The 26527-nt window shown below is 35.1% G+C and overlaps 1 protein-coding gene across 1 annotated transcript in view; it reads right to left on the reverse strand.

The window, feature by feature from the left end:
- TUBGCP3 (tubulin gamma complex associated protein 3) overlaps nt 1–26527 on the reverse strand; it is a 167796-nt gene that overhangs the window by 18315 nt on the left and 122954 nt on the right. Inside the window, exons 18-20 of the mRNA XM_036757300.1 lie at nt 12804–12892; nt 12503–12634; nt 3101–3241 (exon numbers count right to left, since the gene is read on the reverse strand). Coding sequence (XP_036613195.1) covers nt 3101–3241; nt 12503–12634; nt 12804–12892 — 362 coding nt within the window. The remainder of the gene's footprint in view (nt 1–3100; nt 3242–12502; nt 12635–12803; nt 12893–26527) is intronic.

Raw genomic sequence — 26527 nt, forward strand, 5'->3', positions numbered from 1 at the left:
GAGCTGAAGGAGAGAGGAAGCAGTCAGCTAGTTGGAACACAGCTTGGAGATTGCAGCGGAAGTGGCGGCGACGACGACAGGTGCTACAAAAAATCAGGACTGACCCTCGTGGAGACCGTAGAGTGCGGAGCAGGGGCTTGAGGCTAGTGGGTGGTCTTCTTGCTGGAGGGCCCTGACATTGGGGGGGGGGGGGAGGGGGAGGGGGTAGAAGGACCAGTATGGCTTGGCTTGCTGCCATAATGTTTTTCTGTGGCCTCTTGGTCACTATTGTGAGATGGACATACTGGTTTTGGAAGGTTCTTGCCAGGATGTCGAACTGGGGACGCTGGTCTGTGGGTCTGCTACTTTTGAGTTTCAATAAAATCTTTAACTCCTCTGCCTTCTACTTAGAGAATTCCTTATATCCTGTGATTCTGGACCATTCAGGCATATTCATGGTTATCTTTGAAGTCATGAATTCTGCCTTAATGATATAGTTCCCCACTCCTGGATTAGGGTTTGGTTTTGTTGTTGATGTTGATTATCTATGTGAGTGGATGACTCCCCTGAGAAGGAATGGGCATACGAGTCCTGTGCAGTGCACTGAATACACTAAGGTGGTTGGAGTTGTTCAGGTTGGTGTATATGTCCAGAGTCTCTGGAAGCTCTGAAAGAAGTTCATCAGTTCAGTTCATCCTCAACAGAGGGCTAAGGTAGGCTATAAAAAGGTGCAGAGTTCAAGATACTTTTAGTCTGTGAGAGAATCTTATGCTAGGAGTAGCATGGGAAAACTAAGGTTCAGATGGGGCATGAAAGCTGATCCTTAATGTCCCAGGCCACAGAAACCAATGCCAATTTCAAAAGGTAAAGGAAAGGACATAACTGCCAATATTTTTTTATTTTGTTTTACATAGACCAACCAGAAGGAGAAAGGAACAGAGATGACCGGATTGAGGTGAAAGAAAAGGCCAGAGTAGAAAGACCTTCAGATAAGGACAAGGATGCTGAAGACCTCCATCCCAAGAAGGAAACAGTCTGAGAGATCAGAAAGGAAACTGAAAAGTCTCATTCATTTGAGAATTGGCAGAGGTTCAAGACCAGCAAATTGTAAGAAAAGTCTGTTGCCTGAAGCCCATCAGGAGAGACTGTACTGAAGGGACTACAGGAAAGGTACCTGCCCCAAGCCAGAGATTTCCACACTCAAAAAGGCTTAGAGGGCCTAGAAAATTAAGACACAGTCTTGTTGGGTCAAATGGACCAAAGAGTACACTACATTCAATCTAACATTAAGACATGACCTGGAGGAAGCAGAGACAGTTAGAAATAAAGAGGAATGCAGGAAAAATAAGGCCTAGTTTTCAGTAGACCAGGACTTTTATAAACATTGTTAACACTTCTTCTGTCTACTGCAAATTATAATATGTACCATATAACTTAAACTTATGTCCATGCATTGTTTTTAGGGTACAGGGCAAGAAATATTGGAAAATGTCTGTTCCCTACCAGAACCTAAGCTGGATGATTTCCTAACCCAAGAAAAGAACTGATAGTGAGAAAAGCCAAATACCAATGAGGCAAGTGGTGGGATCGCTATTAGAATAAAAAACGTTCATGGAGTTGAGAGGTGTCCTGAATTCCAAGATATCTTAAGTTCTAATGCTATATAGATTCACTTTTCATCTTTGCATGGCAAACTAAAATTCTACCTCATTTTTAAAAGGTTGGTATGATAGAATTCTGAGAAGGGAAAGAGGTCACAGTACTAGAAAGAGAATATACAACGAAGAGTGCCTTTTGCAAGACTTCTGACTACTATCAATAAGAAGAAACAAAATGATGAATTTTGAAGTAACTAAGGAATAAGCAGTCACCATGACTCATTTTGTCACACTTTGCTTTTTTGTCGCCCTCCACTTATTTTGATATATACTTAGTTTATAATCTTTTATATGTCTTCTTGAATATATTCTTCAAATATAATCTCAATTCTCAAATCTTCAAATTTCAACACCAAAATAATAATATTTAGATAGTATTTGAAGTTTACAAGTACTTTCTTCACCATCCTATGAAATAGGTATTGTTACCTGATATAGTATTATTCCCATTTTACACATGAGGAATCTGAGGCTCAAAGAAATTATATAACTTTCCCAGGGTCACAAAGCTAGCTGTTAAATGTTAGAGTTAGGACTCCAAACCAAATCTTTTGACTTCAAGATCAGTGGTCTTACCACTAGCACCATGTTCCCTCACAATGTACACATAAATACCTACCTAATAATTCTGATAGTATTCCTAGCCTGTTAAACAATTTCTTGGATGCAACACCAGTTTCTAGATCCCCTTCTGTGTCCTAAATATGGTTACATAAAGTATACCAAACTAGTCTAGTTACACTATTTATACAAATCTATTTCATTTGAATGAGTTTTATAGGGAACCATCAACTCAGACACACTGGATCACCATGTTATCATCACACCAAATAGAATTAAATATGATAGGGGTTTTGACAGACAGCCAAACTTGCCTTATAGTATTTAGAACCTAGACTTACGAAAGGCATCCTTTTTGGGGGGAGGAGAGGGAAGATATTAAGGTCACTGTCATAAGCATAATAAGTTTCAATATTATACATATCCTGTACTTCTGTGTCTGCTATACAACAAAATTCAAGTTCACTTTACCATGCAGCTTTCTGTATTAACAATGTAATTCACTGAGTACAAAATAAAGTTTATATTGTAGCCAGTCCTAAAAGATGAATTGCAAATAGGATAAATTATAGTTGTTTTGAGTTTGCTTGCATTTATTTTAATATGACAGTGGATTTAATCTTTAAAATCACACTATTTACTAGACATTCAATATGATGATGTGATATCTAAATATCCCATGACCAAAAATTTTAGCAGGAATATCATCAGATTTATTCATGTTTATGACAATGGCAAAGGCTTTTAGAATGAAGCTCCTATTTTCAAAATCCACTCATATTTCTCCAGCATAGTATCTCTCAAAAACTAAAAAGGGCTGCAATTTGCATCAGTGTAGAGAGCACCTACACCAATGAAGTTACTAAAGTCCTCAATAATTGAAGTGCAATTTCAAACCATACCTCAATTTCATTTTGTTTCTTCTTTTCCTCAAATTGCAATCTCCTCTGTAGCTCTTCCAAAGCAGCTCTGTATATTGCATCTTGAGCATTCTGAAGTTCAATAATTTGATCAAATACAGCTCGAAGTTGATTTAAAAGGACCTGGGAAATTAAGAGGTTCAAGATTTCATTTAACTAGCAAGATCAACATGTACCCTAATATTCTTTTTTTTAAAAAAATATCAACATCAACAAAAGGGAAAGGAGAGAGAAAAGACAAATCAATGAATTTAATATGCAATTTTTAAAATCCCAGGATTCACCAAAAAACTCTAATATTAAACGTTAATAAGCATTAATAAAATTGAAAGCAAAACAAATTAAATAGGATTATTTTTAAATAATGAAACACATAAAGAGCTGGCCTTATTATTTATAAAGAGACATACACCAAATTGTATAAAAATGAAAACAGAGAATTTGAAACAATTAAATAAGAAATAAAAGAAAATAAGAGAAACCATTCTGCCAAATTATATGCCAACAAAATGGATAACTTACATGAAATGGATAAATAACTACAAAAACATAAAATACCCAGATTAACAGAAGAACTAGGTTTAAATAAGCCATTATCAACAACAAAAATTAAACAAGCCATTAAATGGACTTCCAAAGTTAAACCTCCAAGACCAGATAAATTTACAAGTACATTCTGTAAACCAAAGAGTAATTAATTCCAATATTATATTAACTGTTTTGGAAAAAAAAAGCTACAAGCAGAAACTTGCTATACCAAACTAAAAAAAATATTATTTTATCAAGTTAGGAAAAAAGTAAAATTCAAATGTAGGAAGAAAAGCTTAAGAAGTTCAAGGGAAATAATGAAAAAAGTGGGAAAGAAGGGGCCTAGCAGTGCTAGATCTCAAAGTATGTTACAAAACAGCAATCATCAAAATGATTTGGTACTGGTTAAAAAACAGAGGTCAATCAGTGTAACATATTAGGCATACAATATTCAGAAACAAATAACCCTAGTACCTTAGTGTTTAACTCAAAGTGTTTGGATACTGGGATAAAGACTTGCTTTTTGACAAAAATTGCTGGGAAAACTGGAAAGCAGTCTAGCAGAAATCATGTACAGCACATCATATGCCAAGTTAAGCTCTAAATAGGATTTCATCTTTTATATCTGTCATGTATCTAAAAAAATTTGAAGAACAAGGGAAAAAATATCTTTCACAACTATGAATAAGAGAGGAGTTGATTCAATAGTTTAAAAGTTTTGTATACAAACAAAACCAATGCAGCCACAGTAGGAAAAAAAAGAGCAATAGGAAAAGGATCTTTGCACCAAGTCTCTTATCCAAAGTAAAAAATAAGATCTTTTATCTGAGATATACAAGGGATTGATTCCAATCATAAGAAAAAGATCCATTCCCCAGTAAATAAATGATCAAATGATATAGCATTTTTCAAAGAAAAAGAAATCCAAGCTACTAACAACCATTCGAAAAAGTGTCCCAAATCACTAATGATTAAAGAAATGGAAATAAAAACTCTGAGGTTTCACCTCATACCCATTACACTGGCAAAGATGACAAAAAGTAAAAATGACAGTTATTGGAGAGGCTGTGAAAAACAGGCACTGTTAGTGGAACTGTGAAATGGTACACACAACTGTTCTGGAAAGCAATTTAGAACAACACCCGAAAAATCACTAAACTGTGCTTACCCTTTTATCCAATGATATCATTACTAAGTTGAAATTCCAAAGTAATTGAAAAAAGAGGAAAAGGACACATATGCAAAAATAATTTATAGTAGCTCACTTTGTAGTGGCAAAAAACTGTAAACTAAAGGGGTGCCATCAATTAAGGAATAGCTAAACAAATTATCATATATTTATGTAATGGAAGATTTAAGTAATAACCAAATGGATGGTTTTAGAGGAACCTGGGAAAACCCAAATGAAATGATACAGAGCAGAGTGAACAGAACCAGAAGTGTATAACAACAGTTTAAGAAAAACAACTTTGCAAGACTCAACTCTGATCAACACAATGATCAGCTTCTGATAATGAAGCAGGCTACCCCCTCCCCCACTGACACTGTGATGATGGAGTCAAGATGTAAAACAGAAAAGAAATACATTTCTGAACATGGACAATGAAGAAGTTTGTTTTTGATTCACTATCCATGTTGACTACAAAGGCTTTGCTCTTCTTTTTGTTGTGCGTACCAACACTACCCACATCCCTCACCCCAGGAAGTGGAATGGGAGAAAGAGGACAGGGATAGGTTAGCAGAAAAACAAAAAGAACAAATGAGCCACTGAAGCACCGCTTTTTTAAAAAATGCCCAGAGGATAGCATGAGGAAGAAAAGAATCACAAATAAGATACAAGTTACAAAGTGAATTTATTACATATTTTAAAAGAAAAGCAAGGTATACATAATAGAGAGCCACAGTTTCATGTACAATCTTTTTTGTTCTATGTACACGGAAATTATTTTATTTGGTGTTTACTGAGTTTAGAATTTTTAAAATTATAAAAGACAAAGGTAATATAACATTACTCAGCTATAAGCAAGAAGGAATGTTTACTTCTTTCTTGTTAGAAAGCATGAACTTATATGAAGTAAACAGAGCCACAAAAACAATAAACACAACTACAACAATGTAAATAGAAAGTACCAAAATAAAACAATTAAAACAAAATGCTGTGAAATCTTAATTTCCAAGCTTGGCACAAAAGAACTGTGAGAAGGTACTAGTTCCCATTATTGCAGAGGTTGGAGACTATGGGTTTGAACACCATATGTCAACTTTTTTTCAATGTGTTGGCTAGCTTTGTTGAACCCTAGGTTTTCAGACATCTATAGCCTGACACCTGAAAGGAAATGTTCTTAAATTCACACAAAGCCATTAGCCAATAAAAAGTGTTCTGTTGTTGTTTACAGAGCTCTGGTATGTCCACCTCTTCCCCTTTTTCATGGGTTGGTACTATATGATCCTTATAGCCATAATGCCCACAGTTCCTTTAAAGATACAAGAATAAATATGCTTCATCTATAGTTCAATTACCATTTGGGAGTGCTATGTTAGTCCTGTGGATATGTCAGTATCTCTTCTTTGTAAGACATTCTAATCTTAACAGATGAGTATTCATTTTATGAGTATTTTATCAAAGAATGTAGGCTTAAAAGCTATTTATTCAACTTGAACAACAGAATACTAATTTCACTTAAAAAACATAAAAGTATTATTAGGTGTCATTTTAATAAAACCTCCCCACCAAAAACCTATTTTTACTGTGGTACAGAGATGATTCTAAGATCTCAAAGTTGACGCCAGAATACCTCAGAAATATAACTAAGACCTGATGGCATATGACTGATAAATGAAAGTGAGTGATACGTCTATGTGGGCATTATGCTGTGGATTGCAGGAGGAAATCGTGTGAACTGGATCAGTAACAGGTCAATAGTATATATTAGGGAAGGGTATTCAGATTTGCAACAAACATTATCTTCCACCTATAACAACCCACACTTTTTCACCAACAGCTACAGGAGAAGGTAACATAATTTGCAAAGCCTGTGATCTTTCACAATCTCTCCTTAGGATCATGGGATATGGGGCTGTAATTAACTTTTAAGATCATTACTTAAAATACCTCCTTTATTAAGAACAAAACTACAGCCCAGATAGGGAAATAGGCTAGACAAGAGCAGAGGGAAGTAGCATTATATATCAAGAAGACACACTATGGGCGGAGCCAAGATGGCAGCTGGAAAGCAGGGACTTGCATAAGCTCCCTACCAGGTCCCTCCAAAAACCTATGAAAAATGACTTTGAACAAATTCTAGAATTGCAGAACCCACAAAAGAGCAAAGGGAAGCTGGGCTCCAGCCCAGGACAGCCTGGATGGTTGCTGGGTGAGGTCTATTGTGCACAGAGCTGGGAGTGGAAGGGAGCAGAGGCCAGTGTGGGGCGCGCCAGGACCAAACAGACCAGAAGCCAGGCAGAACAGGCCCTAGCGTCCTGAGTCAGTGAGTTGTGGCAGTTACCAGACTTCTCAACCCACAAACACCAAAGACAACAGAGAAGGTTAGTGAGAAAAGCTGTGGGGACAGAGTGAAAGGAGTTCTCGGTTCAGCCACCATCCCAGGGGCAGTGGAGGTGGTGCAGCTACAGAACTACAGCTGCAGTTGCTTCAGGCCCCAGGCCCACCTGGTGGGAGGAATTAAGTGGCAGATCAAAGAGGGAGTGCAGAGCCTGCTTAAGATCTGAGTCCAGTCCCGGTTGGGGGTTCTTGGGCAGGGAGGAGCACTGGTGTGGCAGAGCTGGCTGTATAGAAATAGCTCTGAAAACAACAGAGCATCCCCTCAAGCTTGGAACAAAGGGTCTTTACTCTACAAGCAGTCATATCCCGATGAAAAACTCAGTGGTCAAGTAAGTTGACTGGGAACATGGCTAGGCAGCAAAAACACACTCAGATTCAGTCTCAGACTTTGGAATTTTTCTTTGGTGACAAAGAAGACCAAAACTGCCCCGATATTCTAGAACAAGAGGGTAAAATAGAAATGGAAAGAATCCACAGATCGCTTCCTCAAGAAGATCCCAAAAAGAAAACTCCTAGGAATATTGTCGCCAAATTCCAGAGCTCCCAGGTCAAGGAGAAAATACTGCAAGCAGCCAGAAAGAAACAATTTGAATACTGTGGAAAAACAATTAGGATAACACAGGATCTAGCAGCTTCCATATTAAGGGACTGAAGGGCTTGGAATACGATATTCCAGAGGTCAATGGAGCTAGGATTAAAACCTAGAATCACCTACCCAGCAAAACTGAGTATCATGCTCCAAGGCAAAATATGGATTTTCAATAAAATAGAGGACTTTCAAGCTTTCTCAGTGAAAAGACCAGAGTTGAATAGAAAATTTGACTTTCAAACACAAGAATCAAGAGAAGCATGAAAAGGTAAACAAGAAAGAGAAATCAAAAGGGACTTAGTAAAGTTGAACTGTTTTGTTTACATTCCTACATGGAAAGATGATGTATATGATTCATGACACCTCAGTATTAGGGTAGCTGAAGGGAATATGCATATGTGTGTGTATACACACACACACACACACACACACACACACACACACACACACACACATATGTGTGTGTGTGTGTGTGTGTATGTATGCATCTGTGTGTATGTATATATAGAGACAGGGGGCACAGGGTGAGTTGACTATGAAGGGATGATATCTAAAAAAATAAAATCAAATTAAGGGAGGAGAGAGGAATATATCGAGAGAGGGAGAAAGGGAGAGACAGAATGGGGTAAATTATCTCACATAAAAGTGGCAAGAAAAAGTGGTTCTGTAGGAAGGGAAGAGGGGACAGGTGAGGGGGAATGAGTCAATATTGCTCTCATCAGATTTGACCTGAGAAGGGAATACCATACGCACTCAATTGGCTATCTTACCCCACAGGAAAGGAGGAGGAAGAAGATAAAAAATGGGGGATGATAGAAGGGAGGGCAGATAGGGGGAGGAGGTAATCAAAAACAAACACTTTTGAAAAGGGACAGGGTCAAGGGAGAAAATTCAATAAAGGGGGATAGGTTAGGAAGGAGCAAAATATAGTTAGTCTTTCACAACATGAGTATTGTGGAAGGGTTTTACATAATGATACGCATGTGGCCTATGTTGAATTGCTTGCCTTCTTAGGGAGGGTGGGTGGGGAGGGGAGAGGGGAGAGAATTTGGAACTCAAAGTTTTAAAAACAGATGTTCAAAAACAAAACAAAAAAAAATGTTTTTGCATGCAACTAGGAAATAAGATGCACAGGCAATGGAGCATAGAAATTTATCTTGCCGTACAAGAAAGTAAAGGAAAAGGGGATGGGAGAGGAGTGGGGTGACAGAAGGGAGGGCTGACTGGGGAACGGGGCAACCAGAATATATGCCATCTTGGAGTGGGCAGGAGGGTAGAAATGGGGAGAAAATTCATAATTCAAACTCCTGTGAAAATCAATGCTGAAAACTAAATATATTAAATAAATTAAATTTAAAAAAAGAAGATACACTATGTGGAAGTACACTAATGAAAGTGGGGAGGCATACTAGAGAGCATTTGGTTAAGAATCAATAAAAGGAAAAGAGAAGGGAAACTGTGGTGGTGGTACATTACAAAGCACCAGGCGAAAAGAAATAGGGTGATGATTTCCTATGCAGATGAAAGTGTTTGTATGGTGATAGGTTATCCTGGTGATAGGACTTCAACTATCCAGACATTTTTTTTCTCAATTACAGTCAAAGCACCTGACAAATTCCTAACTTTAATGCTAATTTGATCTTTTAGGAAGCAGAGGGGGAGCAACAAGGTAAAACGCTATTACATGCTTGATTTTGATCAATAAGGAACAACTGGTTGAAACAGAAATTACTGAAACTACAGAAGGAAGTGACCACTTCATCTTAGAATTTGTGATAGATTATCAGGGAAGAAGATGCCCAAGATAGTCTGACTCATTTGCTAGACCCTCTGGGACAGAAGAATGTAAGAAAGGATACTTAGCATCCCGTAGGCTAAGATTCTCTAGGGGAATGTGGCTCAAAATGGATGAGACGCTCTTAAAAATGAAATTTTGACAAAATGAAAATATATTCTAATAAGTGGGAAAAAAGAGTTGTTGAAATGTGGCAACACGGTAGCCTCACTGACCAACTCAAACTTTCAAATGACATGTATGAAATGCAAATAGGTATGTGAGTATTAATTCAAAAGAGTGGTACTATAATTACATCACGAAGGCAGAAACACAAGATGAGCTGAGATTTCTAATGAATATCAATGGCAACCAAAGGGGCTCTTCAACAAAATGTTAGGGGCAAGAAAAAGATCAAAATAGGACTGAAATCAACGCTGGAGTTGGAGGGCAGGGGGACAGGAAATGAGACAAATCTAATGGACATCAAAAAGATACCGAACTATTTTCTTCCACTTTTTTCTAAGCAGTAATTATTAAAGGTTTAGTATGTACTATTCACTGTGGTAGGCACTCTATCCAAAAGAATGATCTTCAAAACTGGAAAGGGAATAATGCCAAAGACAGGAGGATATACTACAATTGTGGGTACTTAGCAACCCTCAACGAGTTCAAGTTACTAGACTTAGAAGCACTATATTTCAAAATGTGTTGATGTTAATGCTATTGCTGAGTCACTATTTATGATCTTTTAAAACATGAAAAAAAAAGATTTTGAAGAACTATGGATGGGCAAATAATATTCCTGCTTTCAAAAAGGGAAGAAATTAGATTCTTCAAAATGGAGGATAGCAACCTTGGCTTTACTTCCTGACAAAATTCTAGAATACATGTTTGTGACCACTTTGAAAGAGAACAAACATCTCACCTTGAGCCACATCTTGAGAACACTGTGCAAGTAATCACTACAGGCTGAGAAAGACGTAACAAAATAACCTATGCTAGGATAATCTCATTATACTTTTTTTGGATAAAATTACTAGAGTAGATCAGGAAAATGTGGTAGAGTATACTTAGATATCAGCAAACATTCTCATAACATCTTTTTGAATAAGACAGAAAGATGTCAGTCAACATGTCTCAAAAATTATGAAATTTCTCTGCATTCATGCTCTATCCAGAGTTAATCTAGGTTTAGTCTAGCATCTTAAGAGATTCAGAATCAACTTGAGTCTTATCTTTTTTAGTCATGAATTTAACTGCCCCACTGATTTTTGCTGTATTTCTAAGTCAAACCATCTGTGCACAGCTGAGATTTCCTAAAGGTAGAACCCTATATTGCTATGAAGGAAGACATCCTTGAGTTATAGAATTTCACTGCAAAATTGCCTTTGTTTTTAATTAACAAGTAAATACATGTGACCAGAATATTCCATTCTTTAAATCATGCTAGATAACTGTACTATATTTTAGAGAATCTAGGTAAGATGAGCAACCTAGAAGAAAAGCAGCTTAGCAAAACATTAGACACAGTGACTAAAATAATATAAAAGGAAAGAAAAAGAAGATAAGGGAGAAAAGGAGGGAAAGGGATAGAGAAATAGAGGAGAAAAAGAGAGGAAGGAAGGAAGGGAGGAGGGGAGGGAGAAAGGGAAGGAAGAAAGGAAAGAGGGAAGGAGGAAGGGAGGCAGGAAGGGAGGGAGGGAAGGTACGCTGGAATGAGCAAGCCCAGTCCCAAAGAAGAGATAAGAAAATATACTACCCTCTTTTCTTTGCAAAAATAGGGTACATTTGTTGGTGGAAAAAGCATATTGTTAAATTCAGTTGATGTGTTGGGCTTTGCTGAAATGTTTTTCTTTTTTTCTTAGTCTTTGTTACAAGGGATGGCTCTCTGAGAAGGAAACATTTGTAAATGAAGGTAACATAAAAAACATTAAAAAATTTTAAGAGACCTGGCAAAAAGTTCTATAGCATGCTTTTTTTTTTGCATGTATGCATTTAGTTTATCTTAGAGATTATCTTCTTCCTACTATGATGCCTCATCATGGTGAAGAGATGGCACTATGCAAAGTCTGGCAAGTCCCATACCAGAAATAAAAAGGTTTCAAGAAGAGGCCTAGTGATAAACTATGTGTCTCATTAGAACAACCTAGCTAAGTTTAGAAAATCTTGTTATTAGGGGTAGCTTTAGGGTGACGAATTCCTTAGCCATAGCAATTCATGAAGACTGTCAATATGGCGCAGAGGGGTTTTCAATCTGTTTCAGTGGAGGAAGTAACCACTCTGACATAATCACAGATCTTTGGTGTAGATATCTTAACTAAATTCTATACTTCTCCATATCAAAAATGCTGACAATGAGAGAAAATGGGAAAAAGTAGATAAGGCAGTCATCAGAAGAATAAAAATGCAATCTGAAAATAAATATCTTCTATAACATGGAAACAGAGTTCTGGATGTACTCATATTAGTATTCTAAATTCTGATACAGATAACATTTTGTTTTGTTCTAGTATTGTTATTTTAAGTTGTTTTGTTCTAGTATTGCCCTTCCTAACTCAAAATCATCTTTGATGATTAATCGGTCCATCAAAGAAACTAAACTTAAAACATCCTTTTTCTATTTTGAAGAATATAATAGCATATTATTATTACACTTAAGGAGATGAATAGGTATTATTATTCTTTACCATTTTAATATCTATTTTAGACATTTTAGAGCATGTTCTTCTTGTTTCAGTACTATTGTTCCACTGCTGTTCAGTAACAGTGTAACTTGAACATCAAACTTTAGTAAAAATGTTTTAATTATTATTAATGTAGCTGCACAGAAGTGATTCTTACAATTTTTTACGTGGTACAAATCAAGGAAAGAAAGCATCATCCACATCTTTTTTTAAGAAATCTGAAATATGAGATAGAAAGCCTTACTCTGGAGTCACTGTCCAGCAGACATCTAGAGATGATGGTGTCCAAGAACACCTCATGAGCTGCAATGATGTGATCCAAATCTTGAGCCTGTTGGACTTTGTTCCAAAGTTCATCCCATGAACATTCAAGTACCTTGGAGGGTAGGGAGGAGGAGAGAAATCGGAACTGATTGAGTTGTATACTCTAACCCTTTAAAACAGACAAAATAACACTTTTTTTAGATACTTATTTCATACATATCTAGCACAACACCCTACTTGCTTAAACCAAAAAAAAAAAAAATTGGATGGTTAAATTGTACCTCAAATGTAATATAATACTGCATTTGATGAATGAAATGGACCATTTCTGATGCCAGAATGTGACACTGATGCAGCACCCCAGAGAACTCTGTAAAAGAAGCCAAAGAATTTATATGTTAAATACCAAACTCAGATGCACTTAAAACCAGCACTATAATGTCCTTCTCCCTTATGTGTCAAGGAATCACAAGCTATAAAGCTACCCTGTTCTAAAAAGGAAAAGACCTCTCTATAATCAATTTATGTGGAATACAAACTAAACAATGGCTTGACCATCTAATCAAGCAGCATCATATGATCCCTTAGGACCGGAAGTATTGTTTCCCAAGCCTAAAAGATAAGTGAAACAAAATAAAATTGTACATAACATTTAGTCATTAAAATCTTGTACCAATACCCTCCAGCTCCTTGAACAAACACTGGCCCTACTTCATAGGTTCTTTACAATTAGTATACCTACTGTGCATGAAACATTTACTATTCCCCTAGCTATTTGGAGATAAAAATGACATTTCTTCAAGGAACTGAAAAATGACCTTGCCACCGAGAGAAATACGAACCTTTGAAACAGGTTAAGGATGAGTTCAGAGTCTGCTTTTATTCTTTATACGATTATAAAACCATCAAAAGGTTTGAAGGTCACCACTGAGCAGCAGTTCTCTACTCACCACTGTTAATTTCTGGTACAAAGACCATAACAGCATATTATGTTACACTAAAGTATGTGATGGATTAAATCAAAGATAAACTCACTAGAGTAATAATTACAAGAAAATGGGTCAAATTGGACATTTTTTAAAATCCACCCACCCGATCCCTTTTTTTGTTGGCTATTCAAGTAATCAAATAGTATATACTTATATTTTTGATAAAGTTAACTGTTTAAGAAATCATTGTTCTATTATTTCTCCAACATTACTACATAACCTATATTAAAGCTAAAAATAAGTTTAAAGGAAGTGGTTTATCAGTTGTGATTCTGTTTAACAGGTACAATAAATTTTAATACTTAAATTTCAGCGGGATTTGTTAATAACTAAAGTATGAACATATATTAAAAATATTTGTGTTTGTTGATGTATCTTATTTTAAACCAGTTTTCTAAAGGAAGTGATTAAGAATCCTTACAGAGGTTTTGGTGTGCTGATAGTCTGAGTTTTGTGAGTGGTCAACAAAAGAGACATGGTCATTGCATACCCTCTGTTTATAATCTTTAACAAATAAACATTGAGACACAGGCATAAAGTATATATTCAGAACTCTATAAATATTCAACATTCACAAAGACAGAATAATAAGACTATATACATGTTCTTCGTACAAAATACAAATTGATATTTATAATGTGCATATTTAGCAAAACAAAAGAGAGAGGCAAAAAGGAAGGGAACATCATTGGGCTTCCAGGTGATCAGGCTTCATAGGAAAATGCAGAATTGTTGAAGATCCTTAAAAGACAGAAAGAGGCTGATAATATAGCAAAGAAAGTTATTTTATTCAAATATATCTAAGTAGGTATGGAAATATCTAGTTAGATAAAAGCACAGTTTAAAATTATAGTGTAGACTATACTGGTTACTTTCACGAGGATTTTTTTTCCAAGTGCTTTATAGAATCGCAAAATATCAGAGATAGAAGGCATCTTAGAGGTCAGCAAAATAATACTCTCATTTTCCTAGGTTAGGGAAAATTGAAACATTAAGAGGCAAAGTGACTTATCCAAGATCAGCAGCAAAGGCAGGACCAGAACCTGGTCTTCTTGCTTCTAGGTCAGTGTTTTTTCACTACTACAGCTGACCCCCTTACCAAAACCAGAGGTTTTATGTACCGGGAATTCTAAACATTTTAGAAATTAATTACTAGAGGAGAAAGATGCTAATTTCAGTACTCAATACTCAAGTCTTTTTCATAAGTCATAACCCACAACACAGAGCCCACTATCCTCTAAGCATATAGGTATGCCTATATAATGTTGCCCTAAGCTATGTCATTTAGCAAATTACACCATTGATGCATCATAACCAGAGCCAACCCATGAATTTATATGAGCTCACTATAATATTACACAGCTGACTGTCCATTTGCAACACTTATAATACTGTTCCTATAGAACTACTTGTCTTCTGCCATCCTCATAACATCATTTTAAATCACATCTTGTTTCCATGGGAATCAATTACCTATAGCTTCCACTCAATTCAACAAATATTAATATGCAGTGCCTACCACGTGCAAGGCAATATACTAGTGCTAAAGGTATGAAGATAAAAATGAAGAAGTGTCTGTACTCAAGGAAGTTACATTCTACTGGGGGAATGCAACAGATATATGGGAGATGAGACAAACTGAGGAGGAAAAGACCCTACCAGGAAGATCAAAAAAGCTTCCCACACAAGTTGTCACACGGACTTCAAATCCCATCCAGCTATCCAACTGAATCATCTTGCTATCAGTCATGATGCTGCACTCTCTAGACCATCAAACTTCCAGAGACCAGAACCAAGAGGAGTTAATTCACTCAGTTTGGTAATGCCTACCTTGATGTTAAATTGTCCTGATTGGTTACTGAGTGTAAATTCACATATGCCACTATAACTAGGTGACCTCAGACAAGGTCATGCTTCACATCCAGATATATTATATACATTCCAGCCATCTTTTTGCCAATTTGCCTGCCAATGCATACCTACCCTGCCTTTTAACTTCTTGCTCTGAGAACTATAATCAAAGCAATACTACCATTAAAATACTACATTTGAAGGACAAAGTCTATCAAGTGCCCTATGGATTCACTCCTCTTCCTTATAATTTCCCAGACCAAAGTATGCTTCCCTAAAACCTCTACTATGACATAGGCTCCTCAAGGGCAACAGGGATTAGCTCACTTCTGCATTTTTATCCCTAATGTTTAGCCAAGTGCATGATACACAGTAAATGCTTTTCATCCATTCTTTCATTCACTGAAGAAAAATAAGGATTCTAGGAAGTAAAGGGAGTAAATTATAAGCATGGAAGGCAGCTTTTATAAAAGCATAGCAGTGGACATTTATAGTATCATTTTATAAGTACATTAACAAATGAAAATCATCCATCACTTTTCTACCCACCTTATAGTTTATCACTATTCAAAGGTATTTTGTTAAGAGGAAAAAGGTTTAGTATTAACTAAGAAAATGGTGTTGTAGAACTGCACTATGAGAAAGAAAGGCAACAACTGTAGTCAATAGCCCTGAAGAGACTACCAGCTTCTCTCTCAGATTGATGCTGAATTCAAGTGCATACAAGTGCCAAGATGCAGGGCTTTTATTGTTTCTATTTGTGAAACCAACCTTATTACTAGTTGTACTTTTTGGAATAAGAGGCCTGCACCTGTAATTTCACCTGCATGAGGCCTTCCCATTATGGAAATTCTCTCCACCATTGCAGATCAGATCAACTACTCATCTACAGTTTAAAGTCTTAGATGCACAGATTTTCAGTTACTAGCCCATTACAAAGCTGATATCAGGGGAAACCCAGGTTTCCCAACTCTAAGGTTGCTCTTTATCCAATCAGTCCAGCCAACTAATATTAGCTTATACAGTGATACAGTGTTTACAAAGTTTCCACATTTATCACTTGATCCTCAAAACCCTATTAGGTTTGGAAAGTCAAAGGATTTTTATTCGTATTTCACAGATGAGGAAACAGAAAGGCAAAGAAATTAAGGGACTTGGCCATTGTGGCATAGCTAATAAATTAGCAAAGATTCGAAGTGGAATTTGAACCTTATGACAAGCCCCAATACTCTTTCTACTTCACTGTAAGGCATCCCCAGGAGAAAGCCAACACAAATTGTCCAGGACTATGACATGGCAGACTCTTTAATGGGTCAGTCAAGCTGTCCCTCTATTTTTCTCTTTGTATTTGTCTTCCCTCTCTTGTAAGTTGGCCTATCCAGGAAGCAGAGGAAGAGGGAAGAGAAGGTATGAGTCTTAGGCAAAGAAAGTACCCAAAAGACTTAACTGAAATCAACACTTTAAAAGGTCAGTGAAGTATGTAGTATGAGGATACCTTTGGAGTTGTTCCTTCTCTTTTAGCATATATTGGTTTAAGAAGGTACTGGCTGCTAACATGTAATGCTGTTGGTAACAAAGATTTCATTATTCACCTTCTGCTGGAATATTTATATTAAAATGTTAATTAAGTACATTTCTAGCAATGAATCACTGCTCGGGAACCATATTTTTAATGCTTTTCCATCCGGAAAATACGCGTTTATCTCTATCTCTAATGGATTTCTCTATTTATGACAAAACATTTTCTGTATTTTAGTTTTTTTGCTTATGTTATAGTCAATATTTTTTAGGTTCTCTTTTGGAGCACCTCTAATGAATAAGAGTCAAAATGGCAAACTCTTTTTCTGACCTGGAGATCAGTACACGTTTCAGTCAAAATTTCATCTTTGAGGTTCTTCAAGTCAGGTACCTCTGACTTTCCTTTCCTAATTCTATGAGGAACTAGATACAACATACATCTAACAGGTAAAAATGGATCCTAGTAGGTCACAACTACTCTACTATGAATTCTCTGTCCTCCATACTGCTGTACTACCAGTCACTCTGGGTTGCTTATACTCAATCTTTTAGCTAAAATGTTTATAAGAGAAAAATCAACACATATTATAGAATACAACCCATAAGGCTATTTCAGATGTTCCATAAGATAAAGATGCAACAGTTCCATATAAATCCATATAGATATAATATTATAATCCACAAGATTTAGGTGCAATAATTCATGAATTCACGCCTCATTTAACGATTCCAATGATCCCCGTTTTCAAAAGCTATGATAGCCAATGTTAATTCATCAATATGTTATGTCTCCTTTGAAACCATTTCAAAACATCAAGTACTAATAATACATTTTCTAGAAACATACCACTTCTTGGGGCCAAAACCTCTTCTCTATTAAGAATACAGGGAATATCTCTAATATTACATTTCTAAAGTAAAGTATCTAATACTGATAAACTTAGAGTTAATTTGTGCAGATATTAGCAAAAACAAAAAATAGATCTGATAAAATGTCATATCAAAGTACTGACATGACATTTTTTTTCTATGTAGAATTCACTGAATGCCAATGTGAGAAGTCAGGTAAAAACTACAAATAAACTACATATAGAGTTAATAGTTTAATATACTGTTGCATAATAATTCTTAGAGAAAAAAAATCCATTTTCATACCATCTCCTGATCTTCTTCAGAAAGAACCCTCCAAAAATGTTTTAAGCTTATGTTTATTTTATTTAACATTTATTTATTTAACATTTATTTTATAAAGAAAAGCTCCAAAACACAGCCAAATCATGACCTTTCTGGATTTCAGTTTCCTTACTGATAAAATTATGTGATTTTAATAAATTACTTCTAATGTTCCTTCATTCTTTCTAGTTCTAATTTCTACGCAAAGCTACCAAATGATATTTGGGAACAATTATTATGGCATCAGAAGTGCACAAAAATGATCCAACCGACAAATAACTATGCCTTAAATGCTACTAAGTTAGCATGAACTTGTAGATTTAATTCTACATGGAAAATGGGGGGGAAATGAGCTGTTTCTTCTCTGGTTTATTTGATCAAAAATTAGATAGTAATACTCATTTGTAATTCTCTCCTGCCCTCTAGGGGTTGCTTAAAGAACTTCAAATGTATTAAGTTTTTAAACATTTCAGCTAGTCCAACATGTCCTAGGTCACATTTTCATTGCTGATTTAAAATCTTAGTTTTCAAACATCACTTTATTTGATTTTGATGCATGATGCTTTTAAAACAGAGAATAAAGCAAATGCAGACCAATCTCGCAGCAGTTATAAAGAAGTAAAGGTTTATTTTTAATATTTTTATAATAAGAATTTTTTAAAAAAAATTAATCAAGGACCAATGTTATTTCCTGTCAAGCTTCATACATTATCACAGACTACATGTGAACAGAGTGTGGAAGTTGAAGGGAAACAATAACTTCCCCAGAATTACTTATTGATGGAACTTGAAGGTAGGTTCAATTTAACGAATATTCATAGTATCTGCTATGTGCAGACACTGTGAGATCAGTTGAAAGCACATGTCTTTAAAGTTCCAAGAAAAAGACCTCCATTCCAGGAACTTCTCTTATTATTTTCCCTGACTCTAACTTAAAGTATGTCAAAATTGCACTTTAAGTATATTACTGAAGACAAAATAAAAGGTTAAAATGAAGAAATAGTTCTTATATTATGTAATGTCACCTTGCAATACAATAAAAGCTCATTAACTTAAATCTCATTAGTTCAGGCTGTGTCAGTTGGGCAAATTTTGTACCATATAAAGAAATATTCTACTAGGTAAATTAATAGTACAAGTTTCCTTGGACCAGGTGTAACTTATTTAATAAAACAAATTGTTTTCAAGAGTTTTAGCAAAGTTTAAACAAATGGATATAACCAGTTATAAATGAGTCATCTATTTATTAAAATATATTTAGCAGAACTTGTAGTTGGAAACATTATTAGTGCTTAGTTTCAGTTAGTCTATATATTTCAATTAAATAAAACTTTGAAATATCCTGAGTCAAGCTTTTCACTAGTTAGGAATGTTTTTTTCCCCTCAAATAGTATAAAATAAACACAGGTTTTATTAAGTCCCTCATTTGTATTCACTTCTCAAGTAAATTATAAGATAATCAAGGCACTGGGATAATTTTTAGATTTTACTCTTGAACTTTCTATATCATTTTTATAGCCTTCCTCTGAAATATGCATAACTTCAATTGAACTTGTTCAATACAGAACAAAAGAAAAATGCAGTAAAAGTCTAAAGCAGGGTGGTAAAACTATTTTACAATTGTCAAGTACTAATAGGAAAACAAATCAGTCAAGATTACACCCAAAAAAAATTTAATCTAGATAATTCTCTTAGGAAAATATAAAACATTCAATTTACCTACTTTTTAAATTAAAGAAACTCATACTTAAATTTTTTCATTATTGCCAGGAGTAGAGAAAGAAGAAATTAAATAAGAAGGTAGAAAGAAAGATTAAAACAATGAAGAAACAGTAATGAGCAAAGGGAAAAGAAAAAATTGTAATTAAATACACACACACACACACACACACACATCCAGACAGAGGGGAAAAGAGCAGAAGAAAGGATTTAAAAAAAAAGTAGGGCAAAGGAAAAGAGTGGTATATAATAGGTTATGAGTATGAGTTATAGCTTATTAACTTCATTAGGAATGTGAACTTCAGTCACCAGTTGCTGTTTATTGCTAAAAGTAGGACTAGTTCATTACGAATGTGAGCTTAAGATTTATCAGTTGTCTTCTACTGTTCATTAATTGAATAAGATTTCAATTCCATTTAAAAATTATTAAGTAACTACTATGTGTAGGAACTGACCCATCAGAGGGAGGGGTCTATGACTGGGGGAAGAGTGAAGAAGCTACAGCAGTATGGTGGAAAAAGTCTGGAGATTCAGAAATGGAGCCAGGAGAGAAATTAGAGATTAGAGGACAATAAATCTAGAACTAGAAAGGTCTGCAGAAACCACCCAGTCCAACCCCCTCATTTTACATGCAAGGAAACTGAGAGCCCAGGGCAGCTAAGTGAATTGAATCACACTGGTGATAAGTGTCAGATGTAGGATTTGAAAACAGGTCCTTTGACTCCAGAGACAGTGTTTTTTCTATTATATTCCGCTGCACCAGAGACTTCCACAGCAATTATTTACCATGAAAACTCAATAAAATCAAGCCAAGGATCAGTGAGTCAATAGCCTTTGTCAAAATGGTGACAAAAAAAAATTTTTTTTTCTTCTAATGGCCTTTTCTCAATCTTCATCCTTCTTGAGTGCTCTACAATATTTTATACTGTTGACAATGTACTTCTGCTGGGTACCTGCTACAATTTCCTCCACAACTCCGTAAGTTCCTTCACAGTTTCCCTGGTGGACCTTCATCTGTAAAAGCATACTAACCAAGGATGACTCATAAGTTCTGTTCTAGGCCCTCTTTGTGAATTCATTAGCTCTCTCAAGGATTCAAATATCATCTCTATTCTGATTCTCAGATCTATGTGTTCGCCCTTAGTCTCTCAATACCATGCTTTATCAACATCAACCACTATGTTACCGAACATTTCAAACTAGATGTCTGTATTAGCAAGGCAATAAACCCAACATGATGATAATTGTGAACATGCCAATGTAATTCTGTATCACGGAATAGGAGAAACTCCATATAGAAGGTAGAAGAAGTAAAACATTTATTCAGACACCAGAGGGTCAAATCCTATAACCAATAAGTCCAACCCATCCAACCAGCAAGCAACTCCCAAAACCAGGAAGCTCAGCTTTATCATAACAGCAAGGAACTTAAAACACAACATCACAGCATGGAGCCTGGCCATCCCATAACCTTCGGCCCCTCTGCTGGAGCCTTCCCACAAAAACACTCACAGCACAACACACGTCTGCTCTTCCCTCAGCTCTAACTGCTCTTTCAGCATTTCCTGTGACACATTTTCCTTTTCCCCTCAGCAAGCTCCTCCTACCACATGTGACTTAGACTTCCTGTGACATAAACAGGTCTCGTGGCCTATTAATGGGTGGGAAAGATCTTCAAATCTAAATTGTTATTACAATGTCCCATAAGAATCTCAAACTCAACATGTCTAAAACTCATTATCTTTTCCCCAAGACCTGAGTGTCTTAATTATTTCACCCTCTCAGTCACCTAGATTTCCTACATTTCTCATCTTCTATCCTTCATACTGATTGTCTCTCATGCTTAGAATGCTTTCCTACCTCACTTCTGCATCTTAAAATGTGTAGCTTCTTTCAAAAAAAAAAAAAACCTAAATGCCCAAAAATCAATCCCTGTCAAGAGGTCATTCCTGGTACCCCAGCTTCTATTACTTTCTGGTCTCAGGTTACCTTTCATATACTCTGTATTCAGCTAATATTAGTTATTTAAATACATAATGCTCACCACATTAGAGTGTAACTTACATGAAAGCAGCAATGACTATCTTTTTTTTCTTTGTATCTCCAGAATTTAACAAAGTATCTAACACATAATAAGCATTTAATAAATCCTTGTTGACTGATTAATTAAGATATTTTGGAGCTTGATGTCTCATTTATTTTGTTTCAAATGCCACTAAAATTGCTATGAAATTAGAGGTGGGGGAAAGGAACAAGCATTTATTAAATGCCCACCCTATACGAGTCACTGTACTAAGTTTTTTTATAAATATTATCTCATTTGATATTCACAACAACCCTAGAAGGTAGGTACTATTAGTATCCCCATTGTACAAGTGAGAAAACTGAGGCATACATAGGTTAAGTCACTTGTCCAGGGTCATATAGCTAGCAAGTGTCTGAGATCACATTTGAACTCAGGTATTGCTGGCTCTACTCCCAGTATCCTATCTACTAGGCCATATAGCTCATCTGTCTCTAAATGGATGAATAGAATAGAAAAATTTTTAACTCTAAATGATTTGATCAACAACAGAAAAAATGAATTTTGCATGCAAATAAAAAAAACTAGAAAAGTAAAAACAAAAAACAAAAGAAATTTACAAATAACACCAAAGTAGGAATTCTAAAAATCAAATTAGACTGACAAAATGAAAGCAAAAAAGAGCCATTGAAAGCTATTAAATAAAATTAGAAGCTGTTTTAAAAAACAATACAATTGATAAACAATTAACTAGTCTGATTAAAAAGAGTAGAAAATCAAACCAGTTCTATAACAATGAAAAAGAATAACTCTTAAAAATTGAAGATAAAATAAAGGAAACATTAGAAACTATTTGACCCAATTATATGCTAACATAACTGATAACTTAGACGAAATGAATGCTTACTAAAATATAAAATATTTGGATTAACAGAGTTACATTATTTAAATAAGAATATGAGAAAGAGAAATTGAACAAGTCAACAAGTTAAGTTATACATGAACTCCCAAAGAATGGGGTGAAAAACCCACAGGACCAAAATGGATTAAGAAAATAACTTCTATCAAACATAAAAAAATTAAATTAAATATTACATAAACTGTTTACAAAAATAGAAAAAAAAACCCTTCAAACTCTTTCTGTGATACAAATAAAATTCAGATACATGAAAACCGGACAAAGGCAAAACTGAGAAAGAAAACTATAGAACAATATCCTCAATGAACATTAATATTAAAAAAAATTAAAATATTAGCAAGTAGGCTAAACCATATAATGTAGGGTTAGTCTAATATACATAAACTATAAATGTGGTAGAGTATATTAATAAGAAAAATAACCACATGAACAACATGATCACTAGATGCTAAAAAGACTTGATAAAATCCAACATGTTTCCATTAAAAAAGAAAAGAAAGACAAGGAATAAGTGGGCTTTTCCACAATATGGTAAGTAGTATCTAAGTAAAAGCAAGAGCCTTCATTACAAAGTGATGGAAAAAATCCAAAGACCTTTCCAATAAGCTTGGGGTAAAGCAATGACATCTATTATCACCACTACTATTTGATTCAGCGTTAGAAACACCAGCTATAACATAAGAAGTAAAAGAGAAATTAAGAGAATAAAATTAGAGGAGAAACAAAATGATCACTTTTTGTAGGTGACATGGTGCTCTAGCTAGAGAATCCTAAAAGGTAAAATGAAAAAAAAAATGGGAAATCCAAATTAAAGCAAGTCTGAAGTTTCACTTCACATCCATAAGATTGTCAATGACAAAACACGAAAATGTCAATCATTATAGAGGCTATGGGGGGTAAAAAAAGGCACATTAATTCACTGTTGGTGGAACTAAAAAAATAGACAGCCTTTCTGGAAAGCAATTTGAAACCATGTCAAAAAAGCCAGCATGTTCTACAAAACTGTGTCTATCCTTTAAAAACCCTTTAATACTTACCATTAGGCCAATATACCAAACAGATCTAAGAAAGAAAAAAGATCTACGCCTACAAAAATATTTATAGCAGTATTTTTTCCTAGTACTAGTAGTATCAGCAAAGAACTGAAAACTAAGTGGGGAGGTGCCTATCTACTGGGGAATCATTTAGAAAATTATGTTATATGAATATAATATCATTGCAATATAAGAAATGAAGAAATGGACTATTTCAAAGAAACCTAGGATGACTTGTATAAAGTTAAGGAGAGGAAAGTGAGCAAGACCAGAAGAACAAATTTATACAATAACATCATAAAAACAATTTGGAGAGGCTTAAAAACTGTGGTAAGTGCAACGACCAACCATGATTCCAGGGCACTGTTAACAACTCATGCTACCCACATCTTGAAAAATAAGATACACATTTTTAAATATAGACAATGTGGGAATTTGTTTCACTTGATATATTCATTACAAGGACTTGGTTTTTCTTTTTTATTTTCCAGTGGAGTCTCCTCATGGAAAAGTTCAGGGGAGGAAGAGAGGTTCCTCTGAATTTAGTTTTCTTTTATTCTAAAGACTGAATCAAGGAGTGTCTCAAATTAAAAAAAAAAAACTTGTAAAGTATGTTGCTTGAATGTCCATAGTTTAGAGTTCTATAACTTAATTTTTATTATGGTATATCATGTAAGATAAGTGACATTCTTTTTATGATGAACATAAGACTTTATATTTAAGATGACATTGCCATAGATAAGGGTGACCACAAAAGGATTATTCTCTTAACACTCTATTTATGAAAGCAACAATTCACCACAAAAAGCCAAAGTGTCATCATTTCTTTGTTCTTATATGTGTTTTCTGCATTTTTGTATACTGTCATAAATACATATGTCTATTTGTACCCGGTGATTTATGAGTCTAAAAGTTACCTTTTTAAGCTTATAGTATCATGGGAAAGAAGCTGTCAAAATATTAGTTCTTCAAGTCATTTCCCACTAGACTCCCAACTATATAAACACTCTACTTTGCATCTGCTGCTCTGCCTGGTTTCAACTCCAGGGAACAAGGAGTGCCCATCCCAGACAAGGTCATCACTTCTAATCTCACCAGCAGGCTGCTAACTCAAGTTTTAACTGAAATCACCCTCCTGAACCTCCTCTTCCCTCTCACTAGAGGACTGAAGGGTGGGATACCAAATGCCTTCCAATGCCTTTCTTTGTAAATGGTAGAAACTGACTTCTGGTTTCAACTCCAAGAAACAGAGTGCCCCCACGGAAAGTACCTCCTGGTACCTCCTCCTGCCCCACTTTCCTGCCTCCTTTTATGTGTTATCTCTCCCTTTAGACTGTAAGCACTCTGAGGGAAGGAACTGTCTTTCATTTTATTACTTGTATCACCAGCACTTAGTACAATGCCTAGCACATAATAGACATTTAATAAATAGACATATAGCAAGCAAGGCTATCTTTTAATATAAAGGAAAATAATAAAAGCAAAAATGTTAGTTCATTATCAAGATACTGACAAACTAATATCCAGACCACAAAAATTCATTCTTACTGATTGATGACTATATACTCTTACAATTGCTACAGAACTCTTATCTTTAAATGCTAAAAATAATAATGAAGTAAGAATGAAGCTTTATTCTGAAAAAATAAGACGATATGATGACAAAATATTTATATAATATAAAACTGATCTAAATCAGAAAATATTAAAGATACCAGTATGGAGAAAGAACAACAGTTCCTGTGAAAGTTTCTCTCTTAAGAATTGGTCTATTCTTCCATTCCAAAAAAAATAAAAAATGCAATGGGAAGGAACAACTACATACAAATTGAAATAACTTTTAAATGTTCATCTAAAAAAGATAATAAGCTATTCTTACTCCTGCCAACATCTGAGGAACATAAACAACTGTTAAACATGACATTCTGATGTAATACAAAAACCAAAGGGTTGCTGAAGGTAGATAGATCTTTCAAATGCTGGAGTTTCTAATGTCTCTGACAGAAGACTGATGTGACTGATATATCATTAGTACCATAAGCATGGATAAATTTGGGAAGAAGCTATACCTTGTTTTCCTCTTTTCCAATCCTGTTAACTCTGTGCTATCATAATAATTAGTCTACTCTCTTAAAACAAGGTTGGGAGTGGTAGGGGTGTTAAGAGAAAAATCAGAAAAGATCTTTTGCAGAAAGTGAGGTTTTAGCTGAAGCTTTTTTTAAAAAAATTAACTTTATGTAGGCCAAGCTAATATACTAAAAAGGAGAATTCTACCTAAATTAATTTACTTATTCAGTGCCATACCAATCAAACCACCAAAAATTATTTTATAGAGCTAGAAGAAATAATAATAAAATTCAGCTGGAAGAACAAAAGGTCCAGAAATCAAGGGAATTAACGAAAAGAAATGCAAGGGAAGGTGGCCTAGCCATACCAGATCTTAAATTATATTATGAAAGCAACAATCATCAAAACTACTTGGTATTGGCTAAGAAATAAGAGTGGTACATCAGTGGAATAGGTTAGGCACAAAAGACATGGTAGTCAATGACTATAGTAATAGACTGTTTGATAGACCCAAAGACTCCAGGCAGAAACTAGGTAAAGACCAACATCTTGCACCGTATACCAAAATAAATTCAAAATAAGTACATGATTTAGATATAAAGGCTGATACTATAAGCAAGCTGGGAGAGCAAGAAATAGTTTAGCTGTCAGATTTCTAGAGAACAGAAGAATTTATGACCAAATAAAAGACAGGGAACATTATGAAATGCAA

The sequence above is a fragment of the Trichosurus vulpecula genome, chromosome 4, assembly GCF_011100635.1.
Source record: "Trichosurus vulpecula isolate mTriVul1 chromosome 4, mTriVul1.pri, whole genome shotgun sequence".
Lineage (NCBI taxonomy): Eukaryota > Metazoa > Chordata > Mammalia > Diprotodontia > Phalangeridae > Trichosurus > Trichosurus vulpecula.